Here is a 22,846-nt window from a genome sequence, read left to right as displayed (position 1 = left end):
GATTCTCCCCATACACTGAACTGCACATTTAACACACATATTTAGAAAAATGTAAGCACACACATGCAACAAATGTGCACCTGCCGCCTCTCCCCCCCCCGTGCCCACCCTCATATTAGGCAGGCAGAGGGTCTGGTTTTGCTCTGGCCCTTCCCTGCTCACGGGTTGCATCACGCACATTTAGAAACATTTAAGCACACATATTCGGGAGAAGCCCTCCAAGTCTGGATTATAGTCAGGCTGCAACACCCATAGAACTCACCGGGCTTTTGTCCCCCTCCCCCGTCGTGTGTGGCAGCCCAGGATGAGACAGATCCTGGGCACACACAGAGCCGCACCCGCACGTTTCACAGGTCATTAAAAGACCATTTGAATGTTAATTAGGCTTGGAGTTGTTTCACCCTTTTCTAAGAGCCCTGCAGCTCCACTCTGCCTACTGATTAAAGGTTCAGCCCCCCCCCGAAATTTTTTCCTAGCCCCCCCTCCCCCCCCCCCCCCGAAATTTGGCTCTAGTTGCTCCTCTGATTATAGTGACTACTGCAGCAGCTGATAAAAGGCTGATGCGGATTTTGGTGGTTGCCAACTATCATCTGTGTTTTACGTCATTGATTAGATACTGCAGCAAGAAATGCACAGAAGCACAGAGGGATTGATTGCCTGGGCTGTTTAGCAGCGTCAGTAGTAGTGCAGTGTGCTTGCGTTTATCGCGTCCCTGATGTGGATATTTCTCACTAAGGGCCTTGTACCTGATGTTTAATTAGGGCATTAATCTACTAATTTGCACTAGATGGACGATAAAGCCAGGGAAATCTGGAATCAATGCAGGCCACGGTGCGCACCAATTACCCTTTGCACTTACAGACAGTAGATCGCTTTTACAATTCTCCCGTGGAGCAGGAATGTTGTTGCTCTTGCCCTTCCCTGCTCACGGGCCGCATCACGCAAATTGCTATTTCCTTATGCCTACCCACATTTATAATTTGGAAATTACAAATTGTGAATGTGTTATGATGATCTAATGTAATGTACTAATTGTGTCATATAAAAGACAAACTCTAGCGTACTGTTTTTACTACCCTTCCCATCTCATCCTGCGTTCTGCAATCTGGTTCAGATCGAACCAACTTGCACCCTACTGCTCCATGCGAAGCACCTCATGTTTGAGATGCTTGTGTTGTGATAACTGCGCCGCAGTGAATCCGGACCATGCCCGCAGCTTTCTGGACAGTGTGTGTGGACGTGAACTTTGGCCCTTTATTCATATACAGGCGGCGGACTGTCAAATCCGGCCGTAGCACCGGCGGGCCAGTGCGTTCCGCCTTATAATAATGAAGGTAGAGGTGTGATGAGGCGCCAAGGATCGTAGGCCCGTTCATGGCTGCGCCGGAGCTCGGCAGACTCTGTGAAGGGAGTGAAAGGGAGCCCAAGAGCCCCTCTTCTTATGAGTGACTGCTGTACCTGTACTGTCTTCCTCATCACTGTTTTTGGGGTCTTGGAAGCCGCTTGAGGTCGTGTTGAACTAGTGGCTGAACGTGTGCTTCAAAATGCCCCCTTGGTTTGCCTGTGTCCTTAAACACCTGGTATGTAGCAGCCAAGCGCAACACCCATTGGAAAAAAAGGGCTTCAGCCCCCCCCCCCCTCCCGCCCCCTGTCGTGTGTGGCAGCCCAGGCTCAGACAGCTCCCGGGCACACTCACAGCCGCACCCGAGCATTCACAGGTCTTTAAAAGACCATCTGCATGTTAATGAGGCTTTGTTGTGGTTTTACCCCTGCCAAGAGCCCCTGCCGCTCCACTCTGCCTATTGCTTTGCTTAAAGTTTCAGCCCCCCCCCCCGAAATGTTTTCTTAGCCCCCTCCCCCGAAATGTGGCTCTAGTTGCGCCTCTGGTAGCAGCTTGTTTGTGCTCCTACTCATCGGGGTCTTGAGTGTTTTATTGTCTGCGTTCTTCCTTCTTTTTTGTCTTCAGGTGTCATTTAACAAGTGAGCTTGCACTGAGCGCTACACATCTACGGGTAACTCCAGTGTTTCCATGTTGGTGTTCCTTTCTGCCAGTTTCTACCTCACATGGTCCGTTTTTCAGCCACTAAACATATTACTTCCAAAATGCTTCTCCAATAACAGTGATTTTGAGTTTTGAACTTCTTTGTGCGTTAAAGACCTATCATCGAACATTGCACAGGAGCTGTATTGCCAATCAAGTTAATAAAAGAAAGAATGCTGACAAAGCAGTGTATCCTGCCAAATTTAATGAGGGTGATGAACGTTTCGAGTTGCTTTCCTTCTCAGGCTTAAATTGCAGTTCAGTCTGCAATGCTGTAGCTCCATCAAGTGGCCAAGTAGCACTCGGTTTAAACAGTGTCAGCTGATTTTCATTCTGTAGTGTAGTTTCGAGCAGAGTCGGTTTAAACCGAAATCCGGACAGCCTAGTTATTCTCAAATACGAAGGACTGTAGAGTGTACAAAAGCATGTGATGTTCTTAAATTTGAAAGACTGCGGAGTGTACAAAAGCATTGGATATTCTCAAATGCGAATGACTGTGGAGTGTACAAAAGCATGGGATAGTCTCAAATACAAAAGACTGCGGAGTGTACAAAAGCATGTGATATTCTCAAATACGAAAGACTGTGGAGTATATAAAAGCATGGGATGTTCTCAAATGCGAATGACTGCAGAGGGTACAAAAGCATGTAATATTCTCAAATATGAATGACCGTGGAGTGTACAAAAGCATGTGATGTTCTCAAATATGAAAGACTGCGAGTGTACAAAAGCATGGGATATTCTCAAATGCGAATGACTGTGGAGTGTACAAAAGAATAAGATATTCTCAAATACAAAAGACTGCGGAGTGTACAAAAGCATGGGATATTCACAAATGCGAATGACTCTGGAATGTACAAAAGCATGTGATATTCTCAAATACAAAAGACTGTGGAGTGTACAAAAGCATGGGATAGTCTCAAATGCAAATGACTGTGGAGTGTACAAAAGCATGTAATATTCTCAAATACGAATGACTGTGGAGTGTTCAAAAGCATGTAATATTCTCAAATATGAAAGACTGTGGAGTGTACAAAAGCATGGGATATTCTCAAATGCGAATGACTGCAGAGTGTACAAAAGCATTGGATATTCTCAAATGCGAATGACTGCGGAGTGTACAAAAGCATGCGATATTCTCAAATACAAAAGAGTGCGGAGTGAACAAAATAATGGGATAATCTCACGAATGAAAGACCGTGCAGTGTGTAAGTGGCAAGAGAGCATAAGCTGTCTATTATAAGATATGTTGTATTTCAATATTTTGAATTTGTATAATCTCAGTTTACATTAATTTGCCTCCTTTGCCAATTCTCTAGAAATTAGATGCTGTGTTGCTTCTTTGCTGCCTGATGTATAACATAGCAGAGCTAATATGAAGCAGGATAAGAATATACCAATAGATACATGAAGCATTAGCAGGTCCACATATGTTGCTATTTTTCATGCCTGTTACTGCACCCCAGTGCCCTAATTCGTGTATGTCTTTGCCCTGTACACCTCCCGGTTCATACTGCTCTTTGTGACTTACAAGCTTTTTGCAATCTTCCATGTCGCTCATCACATTTAGCAATGAGGCTTTCGTGGCTACTGTAATCTGCATCACAATACCTAGCAACCTTCCTCCATCCAACAATTAGCCAGTTTAACAAAGATTACATTAGTCTAAAACATTCCTGGATTATATACTTTGCCAATGTTGGCTAATAAGTGATGCACCACAATATTACATGCCATATACATTTACAGCTTTAATGTCTCTATCTGTAGACTGTTATGACATTTTCTATATACTGCAAGCTAAATATGTATGTGATTTTCTTCACCTTAAGTATAAGTTGATATACATGCATAAATAATGCTACTTTCATCATAAAGGTAGATAATAGCAAAATGCATACAATATAAGATGCTTGATATGATTCAGTTTCTCCAGACTTTTCGCTCTGTTCCATGCCATCCAGAAAGCCAACAACTTCAAAATTATGCCTATTAGAACTATTCTCAAGTCATTTCTTAATCCTTCATCTTTAGCCTAAATAGATGAATCTCTCAAACTAAATTACACCCATGAATAATGGGATGCTTGAGATGTATTTAGAATGGTCCCCACTGTCTGAAAAAAACAGTGATCTCTTCAGTTTGCATCTTGCTTAATCAAAAACTCCAGGTGCACCATGGCTCCATATGACTTATGAAGCTCACCATTAGGACTGGGTGTGTTCTGTGTCAATCATTAACAGATCCCTATATTGAAGTCCTGTTTCAAAATGGTACCTAAAAATTGATTTCAGTTTGTTATCCAATTAGGTCATTTAAAAAGGTTTCCTGAACCTAAAAAAATGTGTTTTGGATGGACAGTGCAGGACTCTCTGTGACAGGACTACTACAGTGTACATCTATCTCACAAAGACCTACCTTGGTTGAGCCTTGTGCATGAAAACTATTGTAGTTTGTTATAAGAAGTCCATAGAACTGACAGATAAGAATAACCTGGTCCAAACCCTATGTTTCATAAACTGGAGCATAAACTGTTAGTGTTCATGAGAACAGAAAGTTTTCACTGCAGCTGACCTCAACTTGATATTACTGAAGATGAGGATCAGGGCGTCAATGAAGGGGAATGCACTGCAACTACACATAGAATAGTATAGCCGGACATTCTTTGCATCTCCAGTATCGTCTCCTGCAACAACAAGCAAAGACAAATCAAAGTAGATGTATAGGATCAGAAGGGCGAATGTCGTTTTTGCAGCGTTGGCGTGGGCCTCCATGCTGGGACCCCCGCTACTTCCTGTCATGTTCTTCTGCATTCTTCTGGAGTGTTGGTAGAGGGATGTGAGGATCAGCAGAGATGAGATTACAATCATTACCAGAGGCATGATGGCTCCCACGATAATAATCATGCACTTTTGGAAATTACTGTAATCACGTACAGTGCCTTCAAAGGTGGTATTTGTAGTTGTGAAATTTGTTGTATACCATTTCTTAAGATGCCAGAATTCTGGTACATTGATGACTAAAGATACCAGCACAGTCCCCAGCAGCAGCCAGGGAATCATGCCAGCCATTCTCATCCGTATGCGTGAAATAAATGAATGGGAGAAATTTACAATCTTAATGCAGTAGAAGACACAGAGCCAGGTGTTGATCCAGAAGCTGGAGAAACCAAAGATAGGGAAGAGAACAAAGAAGCTCTTCCAAACATTGTCTATATTGTACACCTCCTCCCTGAGGAAGCGGAGCATGTGATTTCCCGATAAAGAACACTGCAGTGGGATATTGGTCACTGCCACCCCCAGCAGCAAGATATCGCTTGAAGATGGCAAGCGTCTGTTCTTTATACTTGAAGCTGCAATAACTACAGCTATAAAGGCATTGGTGGCAGTGCCCACCAAGAGAGCAAACCCAAGAAATACCATGTAAAATATGTGAAGTGGATCCATTCTAGCTAAAAAGGTCTGTGGCTTACTGTGTGTTTCTTCCACCTTTTTGATAACAATCCCAATAATCTTGTGTCAACAAAATCATACAGTATTGCCTACCTCAAGAGAATCCTGGTTTCTGCAAAAGACGTGATTTCAGTTCACAACTGGCCACACTAGAACATCCTGTTAAAAAAAAAGACTGTCTAAATTTGCTGCCTCTAACGTGAAAGTAATTATAGGAAAAGACATGACGGGTGGTCGGCACAATGCTCTTCAGTCAGCAATGGGTTAACAAATCTTGACAGCACTCTTGTCAGAGGTGGCTACCTGGCTCCTGTTCTTGAGATATCCTTTTGTTGAGGTTCCACATTGTTAAGAAGTCTAGTAGCAGAGGCGTGGGGCTGGCTGGTGTATGCAAGGTTTACATTGCAGTTTGTCCAGCACAGACTGCTTCTTCTCCAACAGGCATCTCTACAGAGATTGCTTTTAATTATTGGCTCCTCCCCTCCTTTGCCTTTCCTACCCTCTGGATCCCTCCCCTTTCCTGCCTGATCCCTTCCTCTCCATGTTCTCACTTCTGCTGTGTCTACCTTTGAAGATTGTGGGCCAGATGTATGACGTGATTTTGCATGCGCTAACGGGTTTGCAAACCCGTTTGCCCATTCACAATCACTGTTGGCCATGTACAATTCCTAGTGACTCCCTATTAATTTGGGACTCGCTATTTAGGAATTGTGAGTTGTAATTAGGAAGGGGCGTTTCCTTCCTAATTGCGTCCGTAATGCTATGTGTGAATGTTTTGTGACTGCAATTGTGGTCGCTTTCAAAACACTCACAAATTACCACCCTCTTCAAGAGGGTGGTAATGCAGTCGCAATTTGGAAGGGGTCCCCTGGGGACCCCTTCCACTTTGTGACTGTCACTAAAAATATTTTATAAGGACAGGCAGTGGTCCCAAGGACCACTGCCTGCCCTTAAAAAATTAAACAAAAATGTTTCATGTCATTTTTTTTAAATGGAGCCCGTTTTCCTTTAACCACTTGCATGCTGCCGCGATTCTGCGCCTGTGCGGCACTTTTAAAGAGTGGTCGGGTTCATGACGGCCCCCAGTTGTCATCAGCACACGAGCGCCGTAGTGCATGACGGCTGGGGGCCGTCATCAGCATGCAAGGGGTTAAGGAAAACTGGCTGCATTCACACAAAAAAAGCTGCTTGATTAAAAAGCAGTCCCAGACATGGTGCTCTGCTGAGCCCAGCAGGCCACCATCCCTGGAAGAGCTGGCATTCCCAATGGGCTCGCAAATTGCGAGAGGCTCATTAAAATTAATGAGCCTCGCAATTTGCGACCTCATTGGGAATCCCAAAACAGTGTACTTTTGTACATTTAATTTAGCGCCTCGCAATTTGCGACTCGCAGCGAGTCACAAATTGCGAGGCGCTAAATGAAAGGGTCGTACATCTGGCCCTGTGTACTTTCCACCTTCCTCACCTGTTTCCTACTCCACTATCTCTCCTTTGCATATCAATAAACATAACCTGATCTCCAAAGTTATTCCCAAGTAGTGAGACATCACTGCAGGTCATTCCCATGTGAGCAGGAGCTGATAGAGCAGTACTGGGGCCTGGTGATCTGTATATTCACCAGGTCAAATCTTAATTAGCCACTGGCAATTTGAAGCCAACTCTGTGCAATTTGTAATTTGCATATCTGCAGGTAGATGCATTTAGATGGTGGTTGTTCACTAGAGTGGGATCAGCTATAAACTCTATTTAAGCATTATACTGTATTTTGATGTCTTATTAGCACTCTTTATTAGTGTGGTGCCATTAATGTAACACAATGACTTGGGCAATGGGTATTATTGAGATGAAAAAGCAGGTATTCATCAGCCCAGGGTGCTAATTCTTTTGCATGCACTAGGAGTGAAACGTGAAAAAACCATCAGGTGGGGTAGGGCAGCTTTCTTAAGAAGACACGAATAGTGAGCAATAGAAAGCTGAGAGATGCAAATAGGGTCCTTTTTCTGGAGGGGCAATATTTGTAAAGGCAGTATTTAAGATTCTTCCACCATTCCCAGTTGGTGACTGGCCAGGATTTCCCACAGTAATGCTCTGGTTCCATCAGCTCCTGTTGGCATAGAATGACTATTTCAGCAGGAGCTGGCAAGGTGGTTTCCAGAGCTCCGCCTCAAGCTGTCATTGTGCAATAGTTGGACCACAGAAGCGAAGGAGGTGTCTGTGCTCCCATAGCTGGGTCTAGCTGCAGCCCTTGCTACTTGCCCCGCTGTCCCATGGATGCAGCTGTCTCTGAACGACCTCTGTAAGGGAACGATACATGCAGGCATGTGTGCCTTCATTCAGTGACAGCAGCTGCTGGGGGTGGGGCTTTGCTGCAGCTGCGTGTCCCTCCACTGAGGGCGCTCATTTCAACCTACAAGCATTTCACGTCACCTAAAATGACAGGATCAGGTGAGTGTTCATTTACTGTTCTAGACTTCATGTCCCCCTACTATGACATAGAAAGTGGAAGTTGATGTAGAGGATGCAATATCTTTATAATGTGATTTCTCGGTTGTGTTCTGGGGTCCCACCTTCTGTCCCAGAGGTTGGAAAGACAATGACCCTAGCAAGTCACTGCCACGGTGGCGGCTCTTGCAATGGGACCCACACAACAGAGCCCCAGCTGGAGCACCTGGACTTGCTGACTGTAACCATATATCCCAGAGATTTGCCTACAGCCAAATAAGCTTGTTTCCCTATGAGATAGGACTGTATTGTGTCTCTTAATATCAAGAGATGCACAACATGTTTTGCTTGTGATTCATGACATTTGTAGTTTATGTATTTATGCTGTTTGGGGAGAGACCCCTCAACAAAAGGGTGGGGCATGGGAGGGGCAATGTGGGATGCTCATCCAGGTCCTTTTGGTGGTGCCTCAGATCCCATATGGATGACTAAGGCACAATAATGATGATTATGAAAAATATTATTTGTTATACTTTTAACTGGAAGGAAGAGACAGGGTCGCCTTTTGCATAATTACGCTTTGCCATCTTCTCCGATGAGCTTGCACGCTCACACACGGCAAGGTGTACAGCGCCTAGCGCGACATGCGCCTTGTGCCAGGTGTGATGGCTGAAAAAGAAGCTGGGCAGGGATTTAATTGGGTATGGAGATTGCCAACGTGCTTCCTGATGCCAGGCTTCACATGGGTCTATGAATGCATGTTCTCTGCAGAAGGATGCCTTGATGGGGCTTGCTGGAGGCTCTATAGGAAGATCTACAGTGCAAGGGAAGAGATGAACACCATAGACTGATGTTAGGCTCTTAGGAACATTACTTTCATAAGCCACCCTATCCAACCTCCCTCACCCATATCTCTGAGACCGTCTTTTGAAGGAGGGCATCGGAGAATACTCGTGGCTTTGAATCAGCCCCCTTAGGCTTCTGTTCTTGATGTGGAATGGTTGATATTAAGATATAGTTTGCCACATAATTGCATCTAGGAGTAGTCATGTCCAGTCATAGGTTATGAAAAGGGCAGATTTTTATTCATATTATAGAAGAGAGAGGCAGTTAAAGTTATGATCGTCCATGAGAACCAAAAGGCTCAAACATATTTTGAGCATGAGTTATAACCTCCAGTGTTTCTAGTTCTTGAAAGCAAAGACATCATAAACCATTTAACAATGTTATCTATGACCGATACCTCAACTAGGCTTTGGCATCCTATGGACGGGCTGAGGGATCTTCAACTGTTATCTGTTTTAATATAGAGTGAGCTGATAATGAAAGTTCTTCAGTTTATGGGGCAAATGAGAAATCCAGAGGTAAATCAAACTTCAGAATTCCTCCCCTATGCTGCTTCGGTCAAGGATGACATTCTAACAATCGTCTCTCTAGTTTTAGCGTTTTCTTTGGAGATGTAAGCATTTTCCTTTAGTGCTCAACCCTAAATCAGGACCTTGGTCTCTATCAAAGCAATGCCCAGCCAATGGATACTAGGCTAGACGGGGCTACTGCTATAATGCATCATTCACCTTTTAACCTTGTTATTAGTTACCACACTAATGCAATTCAATTACAGCAAAAGGGCAGTGGGCAAGGAACCCTCTAAGTTGTTCACTGCATCTGATCCCAGAGGCAACCACTGTAAACTGGAAAAAGGACCTTCTTACCATGGACCTCTCTAGCTAGCAGAAAGAGGCTTTGATAATCAATAGAGCTCACCCAGTACATGCAAGCTGAATGACTCCTAGTTAAGGGTTGAACTGCGTAGGCCCAGGCCCTTAATCAGTAAGGCTAGGCCCTATATATATATAAAAACAACACAAATGCCAATACTGATATCTTTTTTACACAATCATTCACCACTGAGATCACACACACGTGTTATGACCATCAAAAACATATTATTTATTTCTTGTAACAGCGTTGTAACAGCTGTGTTGTAAAGTTAGTGCATTGTAATGATTGTGTTGTAATGGTTGTTTTCCTAAATCTGCCATGTGCACGGCACCTGTGCTTCAGGAGCCCAACTTCTCAAGGGCATTCATTATGCAGACAGATGCGTCAGAGCATGGTGTGAGGGTTGTGCTCTTACAGCTAAATGAGGAGGACTAGACTAACCTGAACCTTTCATTAGTAGGAGGTTACTTCCACAGGAACAGAGGTAGAGTGCGATTGAGTGTGAGGCATTTGCTGTGGTCTGGGCACTGAAGAAGCTGTGGCTCTACTTGCTTGGGACTCAGACCGACCTCAAGCCCCTCAGATGGTTGATGCAAATGAGGGAAGAGAATCCAAAGCTGTTGAGGTGGTCCATTTCCCTACAGGGGATGGACTTCATAGTGGAACACCACACTGGTACCGAACATACCAATGCTGATGGTCTGTCCAGATTTTTCAACCTTAGTGAATTGAACTCCCAAGAGGGTGGGTAGTTCTCCCCACATTTCAGCTGGAGGGGACGCTTGTTAGACTTGGTGCCATTGGCCTGGGTCTCCACTGCATTCATTGCCTTTGCCTCCTGTGTTTTTGCTGTGTGTTGGACTCCGTTTTGCTGGTCTAGATGCTTTGGGCACTTTGCCACTACTGTTCAGTGCCAAAGTGCAAGTTCTCCCTTTGTAAATTGTTGTTATGGATTGGTGTTTCCATGATTGGCTGATTTGAATTACTAGTCAGTCCCTAGTACAGGGCACTGTGTGTGCCCAGGGTCTGTAAATCAAATGCTGCTAGTGGGCTGCAGCACTGATTATGCCACCCACATAAGCAGCCTGTAAATGTAACTCTGGCCTTCCATTGCAGAACCTGTGTGCAGTCTAGTACTGCCATGTCGACCTGGCAAGTGCACCCTCTTGCTAGGCCCAACCTTCCCTGTTCTTACGTGTTTGTCATCCCTACGGTAGGCCTGAGGTACCCCTGTGGGCAGGGTGCAGTGTATGTGAAAGGTAGAACATGCCATGGTGTGTGTGGCATGTCCTGATAGTGAATTACTGCCAATTTCGTTTTTAACTATTGCAAGGCTAGCTGTTCCCATAGGATAGAATGAGGAGTTTGTTTAGAACATCTTTTAAACATAACTACCCCTGGGATAAAAGGTGGGAAAATAAAGTTTAGGATGCCTGAACTCAGAATCTTAAAATGTATCTTTTATTGATGGTGATTTTTAAATTTTGTGTTTAAAAATACCACTTTTGGAAAGTAGGTATTTTCTCGCTTAGCCATCCAGTGTGCCTCTGCTTGGTTTGTGTATTGTATGTCTGGATTTTCAATGACAGAGGCTGGGGAGGAACAGTGGTTCCAGAGAGCCTGATGAGTCAGGGCTGGGCTGAATAGACCTAGGCTGTATTTAGAAAGGGGGGGGGGGAGAATTCCTTTCACCTGAATTGGCCTGGTCCGCCAAGGACAGTTCTGTCTCCACCTCCTGCCAGGAAGTGGCTCCTGAGAGGACAGAACTGTTTTTGACTGAGCACAGGGCTTCTCTGCCACCAGAGACCAAAGGAGTTTGTGATACAAATATTGGGTATTCAAAAAGGAGCATAGAGGGAAAAAGAGACTCAAAAATCATAAACACACGAAAACCCGGTCTCTAAGGCAATTTATTTACAAAAGAAGTGTGTCAATCGCTTCCGTTTTCTACTCTGCAAAGTGTATATATCACTTGAGTTTTATACTCTGCAAAAAACCCTCTTCTTTATTTCATATGTGGTAGTTTGCAACACTTTTTGCCTTTCATTTAAAAACCTTTTTCAATAGACAGTCCTCAAGAAGGCAGATAGTAACTGAAGTATAGCTTACACAGTTTTCAATACATTCAGTACACCAAAAAATCTTTTGAATGAGCAGAAAGCACCAAATGCTTGTGAGAAAATGTGCAAGGGACAAAATGACCCCTCACGGGCGCACCACCAACGGGGTAACTGGTAGGTACTCACCAGAAAAGCTCACTATTCTCATCATCGGTGGTCATTTTGTCCCAAAGGAAAAGTGTCCAAACAAATAAAAGAATAAAGCAATAAACTGTGTAGGTGCAGTAGAGTGACAGATAGTCACACTACACGATTGTGACAAAAAGTGATTAAAATTGGCAGACACACTGGCATGTGGTATTAGAATGCATGGATAGCAACCAGTCGATTTTTAATTTGACATATCACACTTGGTGAATAATAAAGTAATTGCGATAAAAGTGTGATTTCTCAAATACGAATGACTGTGGAGTGTACAAAAGCATGCGATGTTCTCAAATATTTAAGACTGCGGAGTGTACAAAAGCATGGGATATTCTCAAATAAAAAAGACTGTTGAGTGTCCAAAAGCATGTAATATTCTCAAATATGAAAGACTGTGGAGAGTACAAAAGCATGTGATGTTTTCAAATATGAAAGACTGTGGAGTGTCTTAAATACGAATTACTGTGGAGTGTACAAAAGCATGGGATATTCTAAAATACGAAAGGATCTGGAGTGTACAAAAGCATGCGATATTCTAAAATACGAAAGGATCTGGAGTGTACAAAAGCATGGGATATTCTAAAATACGAAAGGATCTGGAGTGTACAAAAGCATGCGATATTCTCATATACGAAAGACTGTGGAGTGTACAAAAGCATGGGATATTCTAAAATACGAAAGGATCTGGAGTGTACAAAAGCATGGGATATTCTAAAATACCAAAGGGTCTGGAGTGTACAAAAGCATGGGATATTCTAAAATACGAAAGGATCTGGAGTGTACAAAAGCATGCGATATTCTCATATACGAAAGACTGTGGAGTGTACAAAAGCATGGGATATTCTAAAATACGAAAGGATCTGGAGTGTACAAAAGCATGGGATATTCTAAAATACCAAAGGGTCTGGAGTGTACAAAAGCATGGGATATTCTAAAATACGAAAGGATCTGGAGTGTACAAAAGCATGCGATATTCTCATATACGAAAGACTGTGGAGTGTACAAAAGCATGGGATATTCTAAAATACGAAAGGATCTGGAGTGTACAAAAGCATGGGATATTCTAAAATACCAAAGGGTCTGGAGTGTACAAAAGCATGCGATATTCTCATATACGAAAGACTGTGGAGTGTACAAAAGCATGGGATATTCTCAAATGCAAATGACTGTTGAGTGTACAAAGCATGGGGTAATCTCACGAATGCAAGACCGTGCAGTGTATAAGTGGCAAGAGAGTCTAAGCTGTCTTGTATAAGATATGTTGTATTTAAATATGGTCTGTATTTTGAATTTGTATAATTTCAGTTTATATTCATTTTCCAATCCTCTGGAAATCGAGTGCTGTGTTGCTCCTTTGCTGCCTGCCCTATAACATAGTAGAGTTAATATGAAGCCGTTTTTGTATTTCAAATTAAGGATAAGAATATACCGATAGATGCATGAAACATTAGCAGGTCCACATATGTTGCTATTTTGCATGCCTGTTACTGCACCCAAGTGCCCTAATCAGTATATGTATTTGCCCTGTACACCTCCAGATTCATACTGGTCTTTGTGACTAACAAGCTTTTTGCAATTTTCCATGTTGTTCATCACATTCAGCAATGAGGATTTCATGGCTACTGTAAACTGCATTACAATACCGTGCAACCTTCCTCCATCCAACATTCAGCCATTTTAACAAAGGATACAACAATCTAAAACATTCCTGGATTAGTAGCTTTGCCAATGCTGGCTAATAAGTGTGCACCACAATATTACATGCCATATATTTTGAGGCTTTAATGTCTTTTTCTGTAGGCTTTCATGACATTTTGTATACACTACAAGCTAAAAATGTAGGTGATTTTCTTCACCTTAAGTATAAGTGGATATACATGCATAAATAAAGCTGTTTTCATCATAAAGCTAGATTTTAGCAACATGCATTCAATATAAGGTGCCTGATATGATGCAGTTTCTCCAGAATTTTAGCTCTATTCCATGCCACCCAGAAAGCCAACATCTTCAAAATATGCATACTAGAACTATTCTCAAATCATTTCTGAATCCGCTACCTTTAGCCTAAATACATGAATCTCTCAAACTAAATTCCACCTATGAATAATGGAATGCTTGAGCTGTATTTAAATTGGACTTCACTGTCTGACAAAAACAGTGTTCTCTTCAGTTTGCATCTTGCTAAATCAATACCTCCAGGTGCACCATGGTTCCATATCACCTAAGAAGCTTGACATTAGGACTGGGTGTGTTCTGTGTCAATAATAAACAAATCCCTATTGTAAATTCTTGTTTCAAAATGGTATGTGAAGATACATTTCAGTTTTTTATCCCATTAGTTCATTTAACAAGGTTTCCTAAACCTAAAAAAAATGTGTTTAGATTGGACAGTGCAGGACTCTACCTTGATTGAGCTTTGTGCATAAAAATTATTATACTTTTTATAAGAAGTCCATAGAACTTATGACAGATAGGAATAACCTAGCTCATACCTTATGTTCCATAAACTGTTAGTGTTCATGAGAACAGAAGGTTTTTACCGCAGCTGCCCTCAACTTGATATTCCCGAAGATGAGGATCAGGGCGTCAATGAAGGGGTATGCACTGCAACGACACATAGAAAAGTATAGCCGGACAGTCTTTGCATCTCCAGTATTACTCCTGCAACCACAAGCAAAGACAAATCAAAGTAGATGTATAGGATCAGCAGGGCTAATGTATATTTTGCAGCCGTGTTGTGGGCCTCAATGCTGGGACCCCGCTACCTCCTGTGATGTTCGCCTGCATTCGTCGGGTGTGTCGGTAGAGAGATTTGAGGATCAGCGCAGATGAGAATACTATCACTACCAGAGGCGGAATGGCTCCCATGATAATAATCAAGCACTTTTGGAAAATACTGCAATCATGCACAATGCCTTCCAAGGTAGTATTTGCAGTCTTGGAATCTATTGTATACAATGTCTTACAGTGCCAGAATTCTGGTACATTGATGACTAAAGTTATCAGCACAGTCCCCAGCAGCAGCCAGGGAATCATGCCAGCCATTCTCAGCCTTATACGTGAAATGAAAGGATGGGAGATATTTACAATCTTAATGCAGTAGAAAACACAGAGCCAGGTGTTGATCCAGAAGCTGGAGAAACAAAAGATGGGGAAGAGAACAAATAAGCTCTTCCAAACATTATCCCTGCAGTACATCTCCTCCCAGAGGAAGTGGAGCATGTGGTCACTGCCACCCACAGCAACAAGACATCGCTTGAAGATGGCACGCGTCTATTCCTAATACTTGAAGCGACAATAACTGCAGCAATAAAGGGATTGGTAGCAGTGCCAATCAAGAGAGCAAGCCCAAGAAAAATCATGAAAAAAATGTGAAGTGGATCCATTCAAGCCAAAAAGTTCAGTGACTTAAAGTCCTGTTTCTTCCACCTTCTTGATGGCAATCCCTCTAATCTGTTGTCTATGAAATCATACGGTATTTGCCTTCCTCAAGAGTATCCTGGTTTCTGCAAAGAATGTAATTTCAGTTCACGATTGGCCACAACAGCACATTCTATTAGAAACAAAAGACTAACACAGTGTTGCACTGTCTAAATATTCTACCTCTAGTGTGCAAAGAATTATGGGAGATGACATGATGATTGGTTGACAATTGCACTTCAGTCAGCAGGTGGTTAACCAAATCTTGACAGCGCACTTGTCAGATGTGGCTACCTAGCACCTGTTCTTGAGAGAGCCTATTGTTGAGGTTCCTCATTGTAGAGAAGTCCAGAAGCAGAGGCGTGAGGCTGGCTGGTGTATGCAAGGTTTACAGAGCAGTTCCTTCAGCACAGACTGCTTCACATCCAGCTCTACACTGTAGGTCTATGGCTACAGAGATTGCTTTTAATTATTGGATTCCTCCCCTCATTTGCTTATCCTGCCCTCTGGTTCCCTCCCCTTTCCTGTTTGATACCTGCCTCTCCACTCTCTCACTTTTGTTGTGTCTACCTTTGATGATTGTTTCCTTTCCATATTCCTCACCTGTTTCGCACCCTACTGTCTCCCCTTTGCACCTCAACAATTATAACATGATCACCAGAAGTATCCCCAAGTGATGAGCAATGAATGCAGGTCATTCCTATGTGAGCAGGAACTGGTAGAGCAGTACTGGAGCCTGGTGGTCTGGATATTCTGCAGATCAAAATGTAATGAGCTACTGGCTCTGTGTAATTTGTATTTCGCATATCTGAAGGTAGATACATTTAGATGGTGGTTGTTCACTAGATTGAGATCAGCTAAAAAGTCTTTGCAATCACTATGCAGTATTTTGATTTCCTATTAGTACCATCTATTAGTATGGTGCCATTATTGTAACATAATGACTTGGACAATGGAAATTATCTAGAGATGTTTGCCCACCACCCAATTTCCATGTCCCAAGCCAAAGACAAGAGAGTCAAATGAGATGAAAAGTCAGGTATTCCCTCTGCCCAGGTCACTAATTCTATTAGAACATGCTCTGCAAGCGAAAGGTGATTGACGCAGAAGAGGCTTTTTTGGTTTTCAATCAATCAATCATTTGTAAAGCACACTACATACCCGCGAGGGTCTCAAGGCGCGGGGGGGGGGGCGCTACTGATCGAAAAGCCAAGTCTTGAGTATACTTCTGAAGGTCAGCAGGTCTTGGGTCTGTCGTAGGCTCAGTGGGATGGTGTTCCAGGTCTTGGCGGCGAGGTGGGAGAAGGATCTCCCACCGGTGGTTGTTCTTCGGATGAAAGCTGAGGATGAACAAACCTACCTATGGCCTACCACTGGCCACCAGAGATGAGGCGCAGGTGGTAGCCTGCGGGTGGTGGAGGGCTTCCAACGTCCTCACAGCGGACCTGGCAGCTGGGGCAGGGAGACACAGGCAGTGCTGTGCGGAGGGGGAGGGACCTACCTGTCTAGCTTTCATCTACAGGCAAGATAAATAAGACTGCCAATGAGGTTAATACACTTGTGAGTTCATTCCTCTACTTGGAACCTTCTTAAAGGGGACACTTGACACTGTTCACATATACTGTTTTGTGCAGGGATGGTCCTTGGCTACTGGGAGGAGCAACCCTTTCTATGGTCAATCTAGACGGAACCTCAAAAGATTGTCAAAGCGTCCAGTCTTTTTAGTAGTCAGTCAGTCAAAGTAGGCTTTATTTCATATGAATATATCTTTAAAAGCAACACAGTACAGTTTTAAAATACAAAAGAAGCCTTATTTCATAAAATACAGTTATACAAAAATCGAAATATAAAATACACATGGCGGCAATAAATTACATAAAATAGCCATACAATCTCAATTAAACAATGTAAGAAAGCCTTTTGGACCTGATCAACCAAGCCCAGTTTAAAAACTTCGCCAAGCCACAGACAAGTACGGGCCGTGTGTCCGATTTCAAAATGCGTAGGGCCTCACCACAATGTCTGGTACCTAATTCTTGGCAGAGGGGTTTCAACCACCTAGTGCGAGGGGCATTGTATGCGGGGAATACAAAAAGAAGATGAGGTACTGTCTCAATCATGGTCTCACAGAATGGGCAGAATGGAATGGTCTGTGCAGGGGGCTTCCATCTGGCAGTCAGTTAGTGGACAGGCAGCACTCCGACTCTGAATTTAAAATATAGAGCCCTATCTCTCGGTTTTGTGATAATATCGAGATAGGGCTCACGGAGTGCCACCTGCTTTTGTAGTAGGAATTCGACAGTAGATCTACCTACATTAGAGTTTAAGTTCCTCGAATCCCTTACCCATTTCCAATAAAAGTTTTTCAAGACAGACTTAGGAAGTGCAGTCCTAGACTGCCAAATATTTCCAAGACCCACTTCTCCAAGTAAACACTTCACATCCCTTAGCCATCCTATTCTGTGCCAACCAGGCATTGATAAAACCTCTGTTAACCCCTCCGCATAGCTGGCAAGTTCCGGAACTCTCCATAGGCGCGCCCAGAGGAGAAGAGGGCGTAACCTTGCCTGATCCTTGATAGAGCGACAGCCCATATCAAGGAGTAGGGGAACAAGAATTTGTTTTCTGAACAGGTTAACTGGTCCACATTCTGCGCCCCCCAGAGCTCCGCCCCGTACAGGTCCGCACTCACACCTCTTGCCTTATAGATATCCAGTACCAGGGCAATTGGTTTAAAGGTAGAGGAACGTTGTTCTTTGAGCAGTGCCCCCACCACCCTTTTGTGGTTTAACAACATTTTTTGGGGATGACAGTTCCATCTCATGGTGTCAGTGAGGCGGATTCCTAAATAGTCAAACTGCTTAACCCTTTCGAGGGATACTGAGTTCAACACAAGAGGCCTGCCTATCTTCTTCGGGGGATTCAGGATAAGATATTTGGTCTTCCCTGTATTGATTTCAAACCCCCTCGCATCACAAAAAGATTGAAACCTATCAAGGAGGCTCTGCAGCCCAACCGGGGTCTTCGAAATCAGTAGGGTGTCATCTGCAAATAAGAGTGTAGGTATTCTTCTGCCCGCCAGGGAGGGAGCATCTGCAGGATATTGTAAAAGATGCTCCACCACACCGTTAACATATAAGGAAAACAGTGTGGGGGCTAAAACACAGCCCTGGCGGACCCCTCTATTTACAGATATTCTGGCGCTCTTTTGGCCCTGATTTCCCCACTGAACCTGGGCAAAAGTATCTCCGTGGAACTTAATTATCAAGGATAATAGGTGCCGTGGCATACCCAAATCAGATAGGACCTCCCATAAATGGCTGCGGGGCACTAGGTCAAAGGCAGTCTGTAGGTCTATGAAAGCGAGATACAGACTGCCTTTGCCCAACAGAACCACCTTCCAATATAGCAACAATAGGCAAAATGATTGTTCAATGGTCCCTGTACCAGCCCTAAAACCTGCCTGGAAATCAGAAAGTATCCCATTCTCCTCTGCCCACTGTAACACCCTCCCCAATACCACCTTGCCTGCAACCTTCTGTGTGGAGTCCAATAAACTTATAGGGTGATAGTTGGCAGAGTCGTCCCGGTTCCCTATTTTGAAAAATCGGGATGACCTCAGCGCCCATCCATGAGCTTGGAAGGGGGGCATCATAGAAACTTGCATTGAGTAGGGATGCTATAAGCTTTCCCCATTCTAGTTTGGAAATGCGAATCAAATCTCCTGGTAGGCCGTCCAGCCCCGCAGCTTTGTTTGGGATAAGACATGAGATTGCAACCTCTACTTCCTTCCCTGTAAACAAACATTTCTCATATAACTCAAGGAAGTCCAAAGAATAATTCTCAGTACAATCGTCCCCCTCGCCCGAGGCCACAGTATACAATTTAGAAAAGTGATTAAACCTCTGGGATATCACATGTTACAAGGGAGTCCATGGGGTTGTCCTTGGCTCTGACCAAATCCCAGAAACTCCTAGAGTCCCTCCCAGCACTCGCCAGTTTTAGGTTACACCAATATTGATCCTCCCACTCTTTCTTCGCTGTACGGATAGCGCGCCCATACGTCTTCCTGGCAGTACTTATTAGACTACTGTCCCTAGTTTTAACCGCCTTAATTACATCTCTTTTGGCGCTTCGGCAAGAGGCAGAATACCAGCCTGGGTTGCCTTTGGGGCGCCCCAACCTGTTGGCCCTGTGTCCTGGATTCTGTATGATGAAAAGGTCACCCAATGCTTTAGTAGTGTTGCTAAATAAAGTAGAAACCTAGTGGGGATTTGCTGCGACAGTATTCAAACTAGTCAGAGCACTGGCCATGATGGATCACTGAAATAATATCTACAGCCAAAATATCGAGTTGCCATAATATCGATGCCAAAATATCGAGGGACATAATATCGACTTTCTATCTTCACTAAGGTAAGTACAAAAATATTGAGTTTAAAATATCGAGTGTTAAAAATATAGACTGTCAAAATATCGTTTTTTTAATGTCTTAAAAATAAGTTAAAACTATTATAATATTAAATATATTTAATATAAACATAGTTAAAATTATTAAATAAATGTAACATTATTACATAATTAATGTAACTTTCAAAATTAATAATAATAACACATATATATATATATTTAAATACATGTTATTAATAAAACATATAGATTATATTTACCTTAGCATAGCAAAAGGTTTAAATTTAATGTAACCACTCCAGTGGGTACTACATTAAAGAGATCGTTGGATAGCGTAGGGGTAAAAATTACTATTCCCACTCCAAAGAGTGCAACAGTAGGGAAAGCGCTGGATAGCGTAGGGGTAAAAATTACTATTCCCACTCCAGGGGGTGCTACAGTAGGGAAAGCGTTGGATAGTGTAGGGGTAAAAATTACTATTTTCACTCCAGTGGGTGCTACAGTATGGAAAGCGTTGGATAGCGTAGGGGTAAAAATGACTATTCCCACTCCAGTGGGTGCAACAGTAGGGAAAGCGTTGGATAGCGTAGGGGTAAAAATTACTATTCCCACTCCAGTGGGTGCTACAGTAGGGAAAGCGTTGGATAGCGTAGAGGTAAAAATTACTATTCCCACTCCAGTGGGTGCTACAGTAGGGAAAGCGTTGGATAGCAAAGGGGTGAAAATTACTATTCCCAATTAATTATTTTAAAATAATTACCAATGATATTTTAATTATTTACCAATTAATAATTAATTTATAACTATAAATAATTTACATAATTATTTATTTAAAATTATATTACTTCCCACCCTATTCCCCTATAAACACACAACCCGCTACAGAAAATAAATTACAAAAATTTTACTATTTATCAAGTATTTATTTTTAATTAATTACCAATTATATTTTCATTAATTACCAATTATTATTTAATTAACAATTAGATTACATTTACATAATTAATTAATTATAATTATATTACTTCCCACCCTATTCCCCTATAAACACACACCCCGCTACAGAAAATAAATTACAAAAATTTAATTATTTATCAATTATTAATTTTCAATAAATTGCCAATTATATTTTCATTAATTACCAATTATTATTAATTTAACAATTAGATTAAATTTACATAATTAATTAATTATAATTAAATTACTTCCCACCCTATTCCCCTGTAAACACACAACCCGCTACAGAAAATCAATTACTAAAAATTAATTCTTTATCAATTATTCATTTTAAATTAATTAACAATTATGTTTTAATTAATTACCAATTATTATTTAATTAACAATTAGATTAAATGTACATAATTCATTATTTATAATTAAATTACTTCCCACCCTATTCCCCTATAAACCCACAACCCGCTACAGATTTATATTACACAAATATTATTAATTATTAATTACTTACCTTATTTTCGATATTTTTGTTGTCTATATTTTATCTAGTCTATATTATGTCTAGTCTATATTTTTGATTCGCTATTTTGGCTATTCTAGTCGATATTTTTGTTGTCTATATTTTGTCTAGTCTATATTTTGTCCAGTCTATATTTTTTACTCGATATTTTGTCCAATCGATATTTTGGAATCAATATTTTGTCTGTTTACCGCCATAATAGATCCTATTTCCAGTATCTTTCCATCATCCAGAGCAAACTTTTCCCATTTCAAACGTCTCCCACAGTTTGAGGGGCGAACTTCGGACGATGACTTCCAGGCCTGGGGTACTTGGGGATTTTTCCCACCCATCCAATTAGAGGACAGTGACAGAGATAGTGGGTTGTGATCACTGTCAGTTGAGGGTATAACTGCCATGTCCAGCAAGAACTCCCAAAAACTAAAGTTCAACAGGATGTAGTCAATTCGAGATGAATGACCTACCCTGTTAAAAGTATGGGCCCCACCAATATCTGACTTTGTCCGTCCATTAGCTGCCCTGACACCATGTTCCAGAGCCAGGGCATTTAAGTGGATAGCTCTTGGGGTCCAACTCTTGATTGGTAGTATTGAGAGGAATGGGATACCTCTCCTAGCATCGTCCTCTTGGCAGCCCAAAATGTCATCCACCGCTAGGGGTTCAAAGGTGCAGTTGAAATCCCCTGCTATCATTATATATGATCGACGCAACCAGATCTGAGTTCGCCTTCGAGAGCTGATAGAGTCGATGAGGGCTTGCTTCCTTTTAAGGGTCTAACATAAACATTGCAAATCTCTAGGGACCTCCCCCCCTTAGGGCCCTCTAATTATTAATCTCTGTAAATCCGGGGACCTGGTGACTCTGCTCGTTATTTGATAACCCAGTGAAATACTTATCCAGATCATTAACCCGCCTGAGGGGCGGCCTCTTCCCGAGGGGGGAGGGATTGCGGGAACAAAATAAGTAGTATATCCGACCTTATATTGAGGTTCCACGCACCAAGTTTCCTGGAATAAGCATATTTCAAAAGCCTCAATAAAGGAGTTCCATTCGGGTATATCCAAATTACGCGATATGCCCGCTATATTTCAGCTAACTATTTTCAGCGTCTCATCCTCTGCCATAGCCAGTGTAAGAGAAGAACTCTGTGCAAGAAAACCATCCCCAGGCAAAGAGTTAATTGAAACAGCACTCCCTAGTATCTGCTGGTTGGGGGCAACAGGGGCGGAGTCGCCTGGATTTAGGTGCATGATCGGGTCCCCAAGATTGGAAGCAAAAAGGCCATCAGGGACCTGAGATACAACATTATTTAACTGAGGCTCGGGGGAGTCATGCGTGCAATTTGGCTCGATATTTTTAGCAGACCTGGCCAACACTCTGCTGTCAGAGTCGTGAGCAACAAACGTATGATAGAGTCAATCCACCCCCTCTAAGCCTGAAAGAGCCTTGTAACGATTTTGGAGGGATATAAAGTGATTGTCCTGAGAATAAGTTGAGACCCTGAGATTGGGCATAGCAACCAATGAGGATCTCGGGTAAAAATAGGTCAGATCATAGGGTATGATGGAACTATTACCATTTTCTGGAAACCAGTTTAGAATATAGCTTACTGCTCTATGAT

At 42.4% G+C, this 22,846-nt stretch overlaps 1 protein-coding gene across 1 annotated transcript; it reads right to left on the bottom strand.

The window, feature by feature from the left end:
* Positions 1 to 4,575: 4,575 nt before the first annotated feature.
* Positions 4,576 to 5,487, bottom strand: LOC147668167 (taste receptor type 2 member 40-like). The gene has a single exon (XM_086948734.1). It carries the CDS (start codon positions 5,485 to 5,487, stop codon positions 4,576 to 4,578), a length of 912 nt encoding a protein of 303 aa, XP_086804860.1.
* Between the last annotated feature and the right edge of the window lie 17,359 nt (positions 5,488 to 22,846).

This window comes from Lissotriton vulgaris, unplaced genomic scaffold (assembly GCF_964263255.1).
Source record: "Lissotriton vulgaris unplaced genomic scaffold, aLisVul1.2 SCAFFOLD_1169, whole genome shotgun sequence".
NCBI classification, from domain to species: Eukaryota; Metazoa; Chordata; class Amphibia; order Caudata; family Salamandridae; genus Lissotriton; species Lissotriton vulgaris.
Note: the sequence above shows the minus strand (reverse complement) of the source record. Positions and strands in the feature narration are given on the sequence as shown.

Bases quoted from the DNA above. Each gene is read 5' to 3' on its own strand.
- LOC147668167 (XM_086948734.1), bottom strand. From the start codon at position 5,487: ATGGATCCACTTCACATATTTTACATGGTATTTCTTGGGTTTGCTCTC.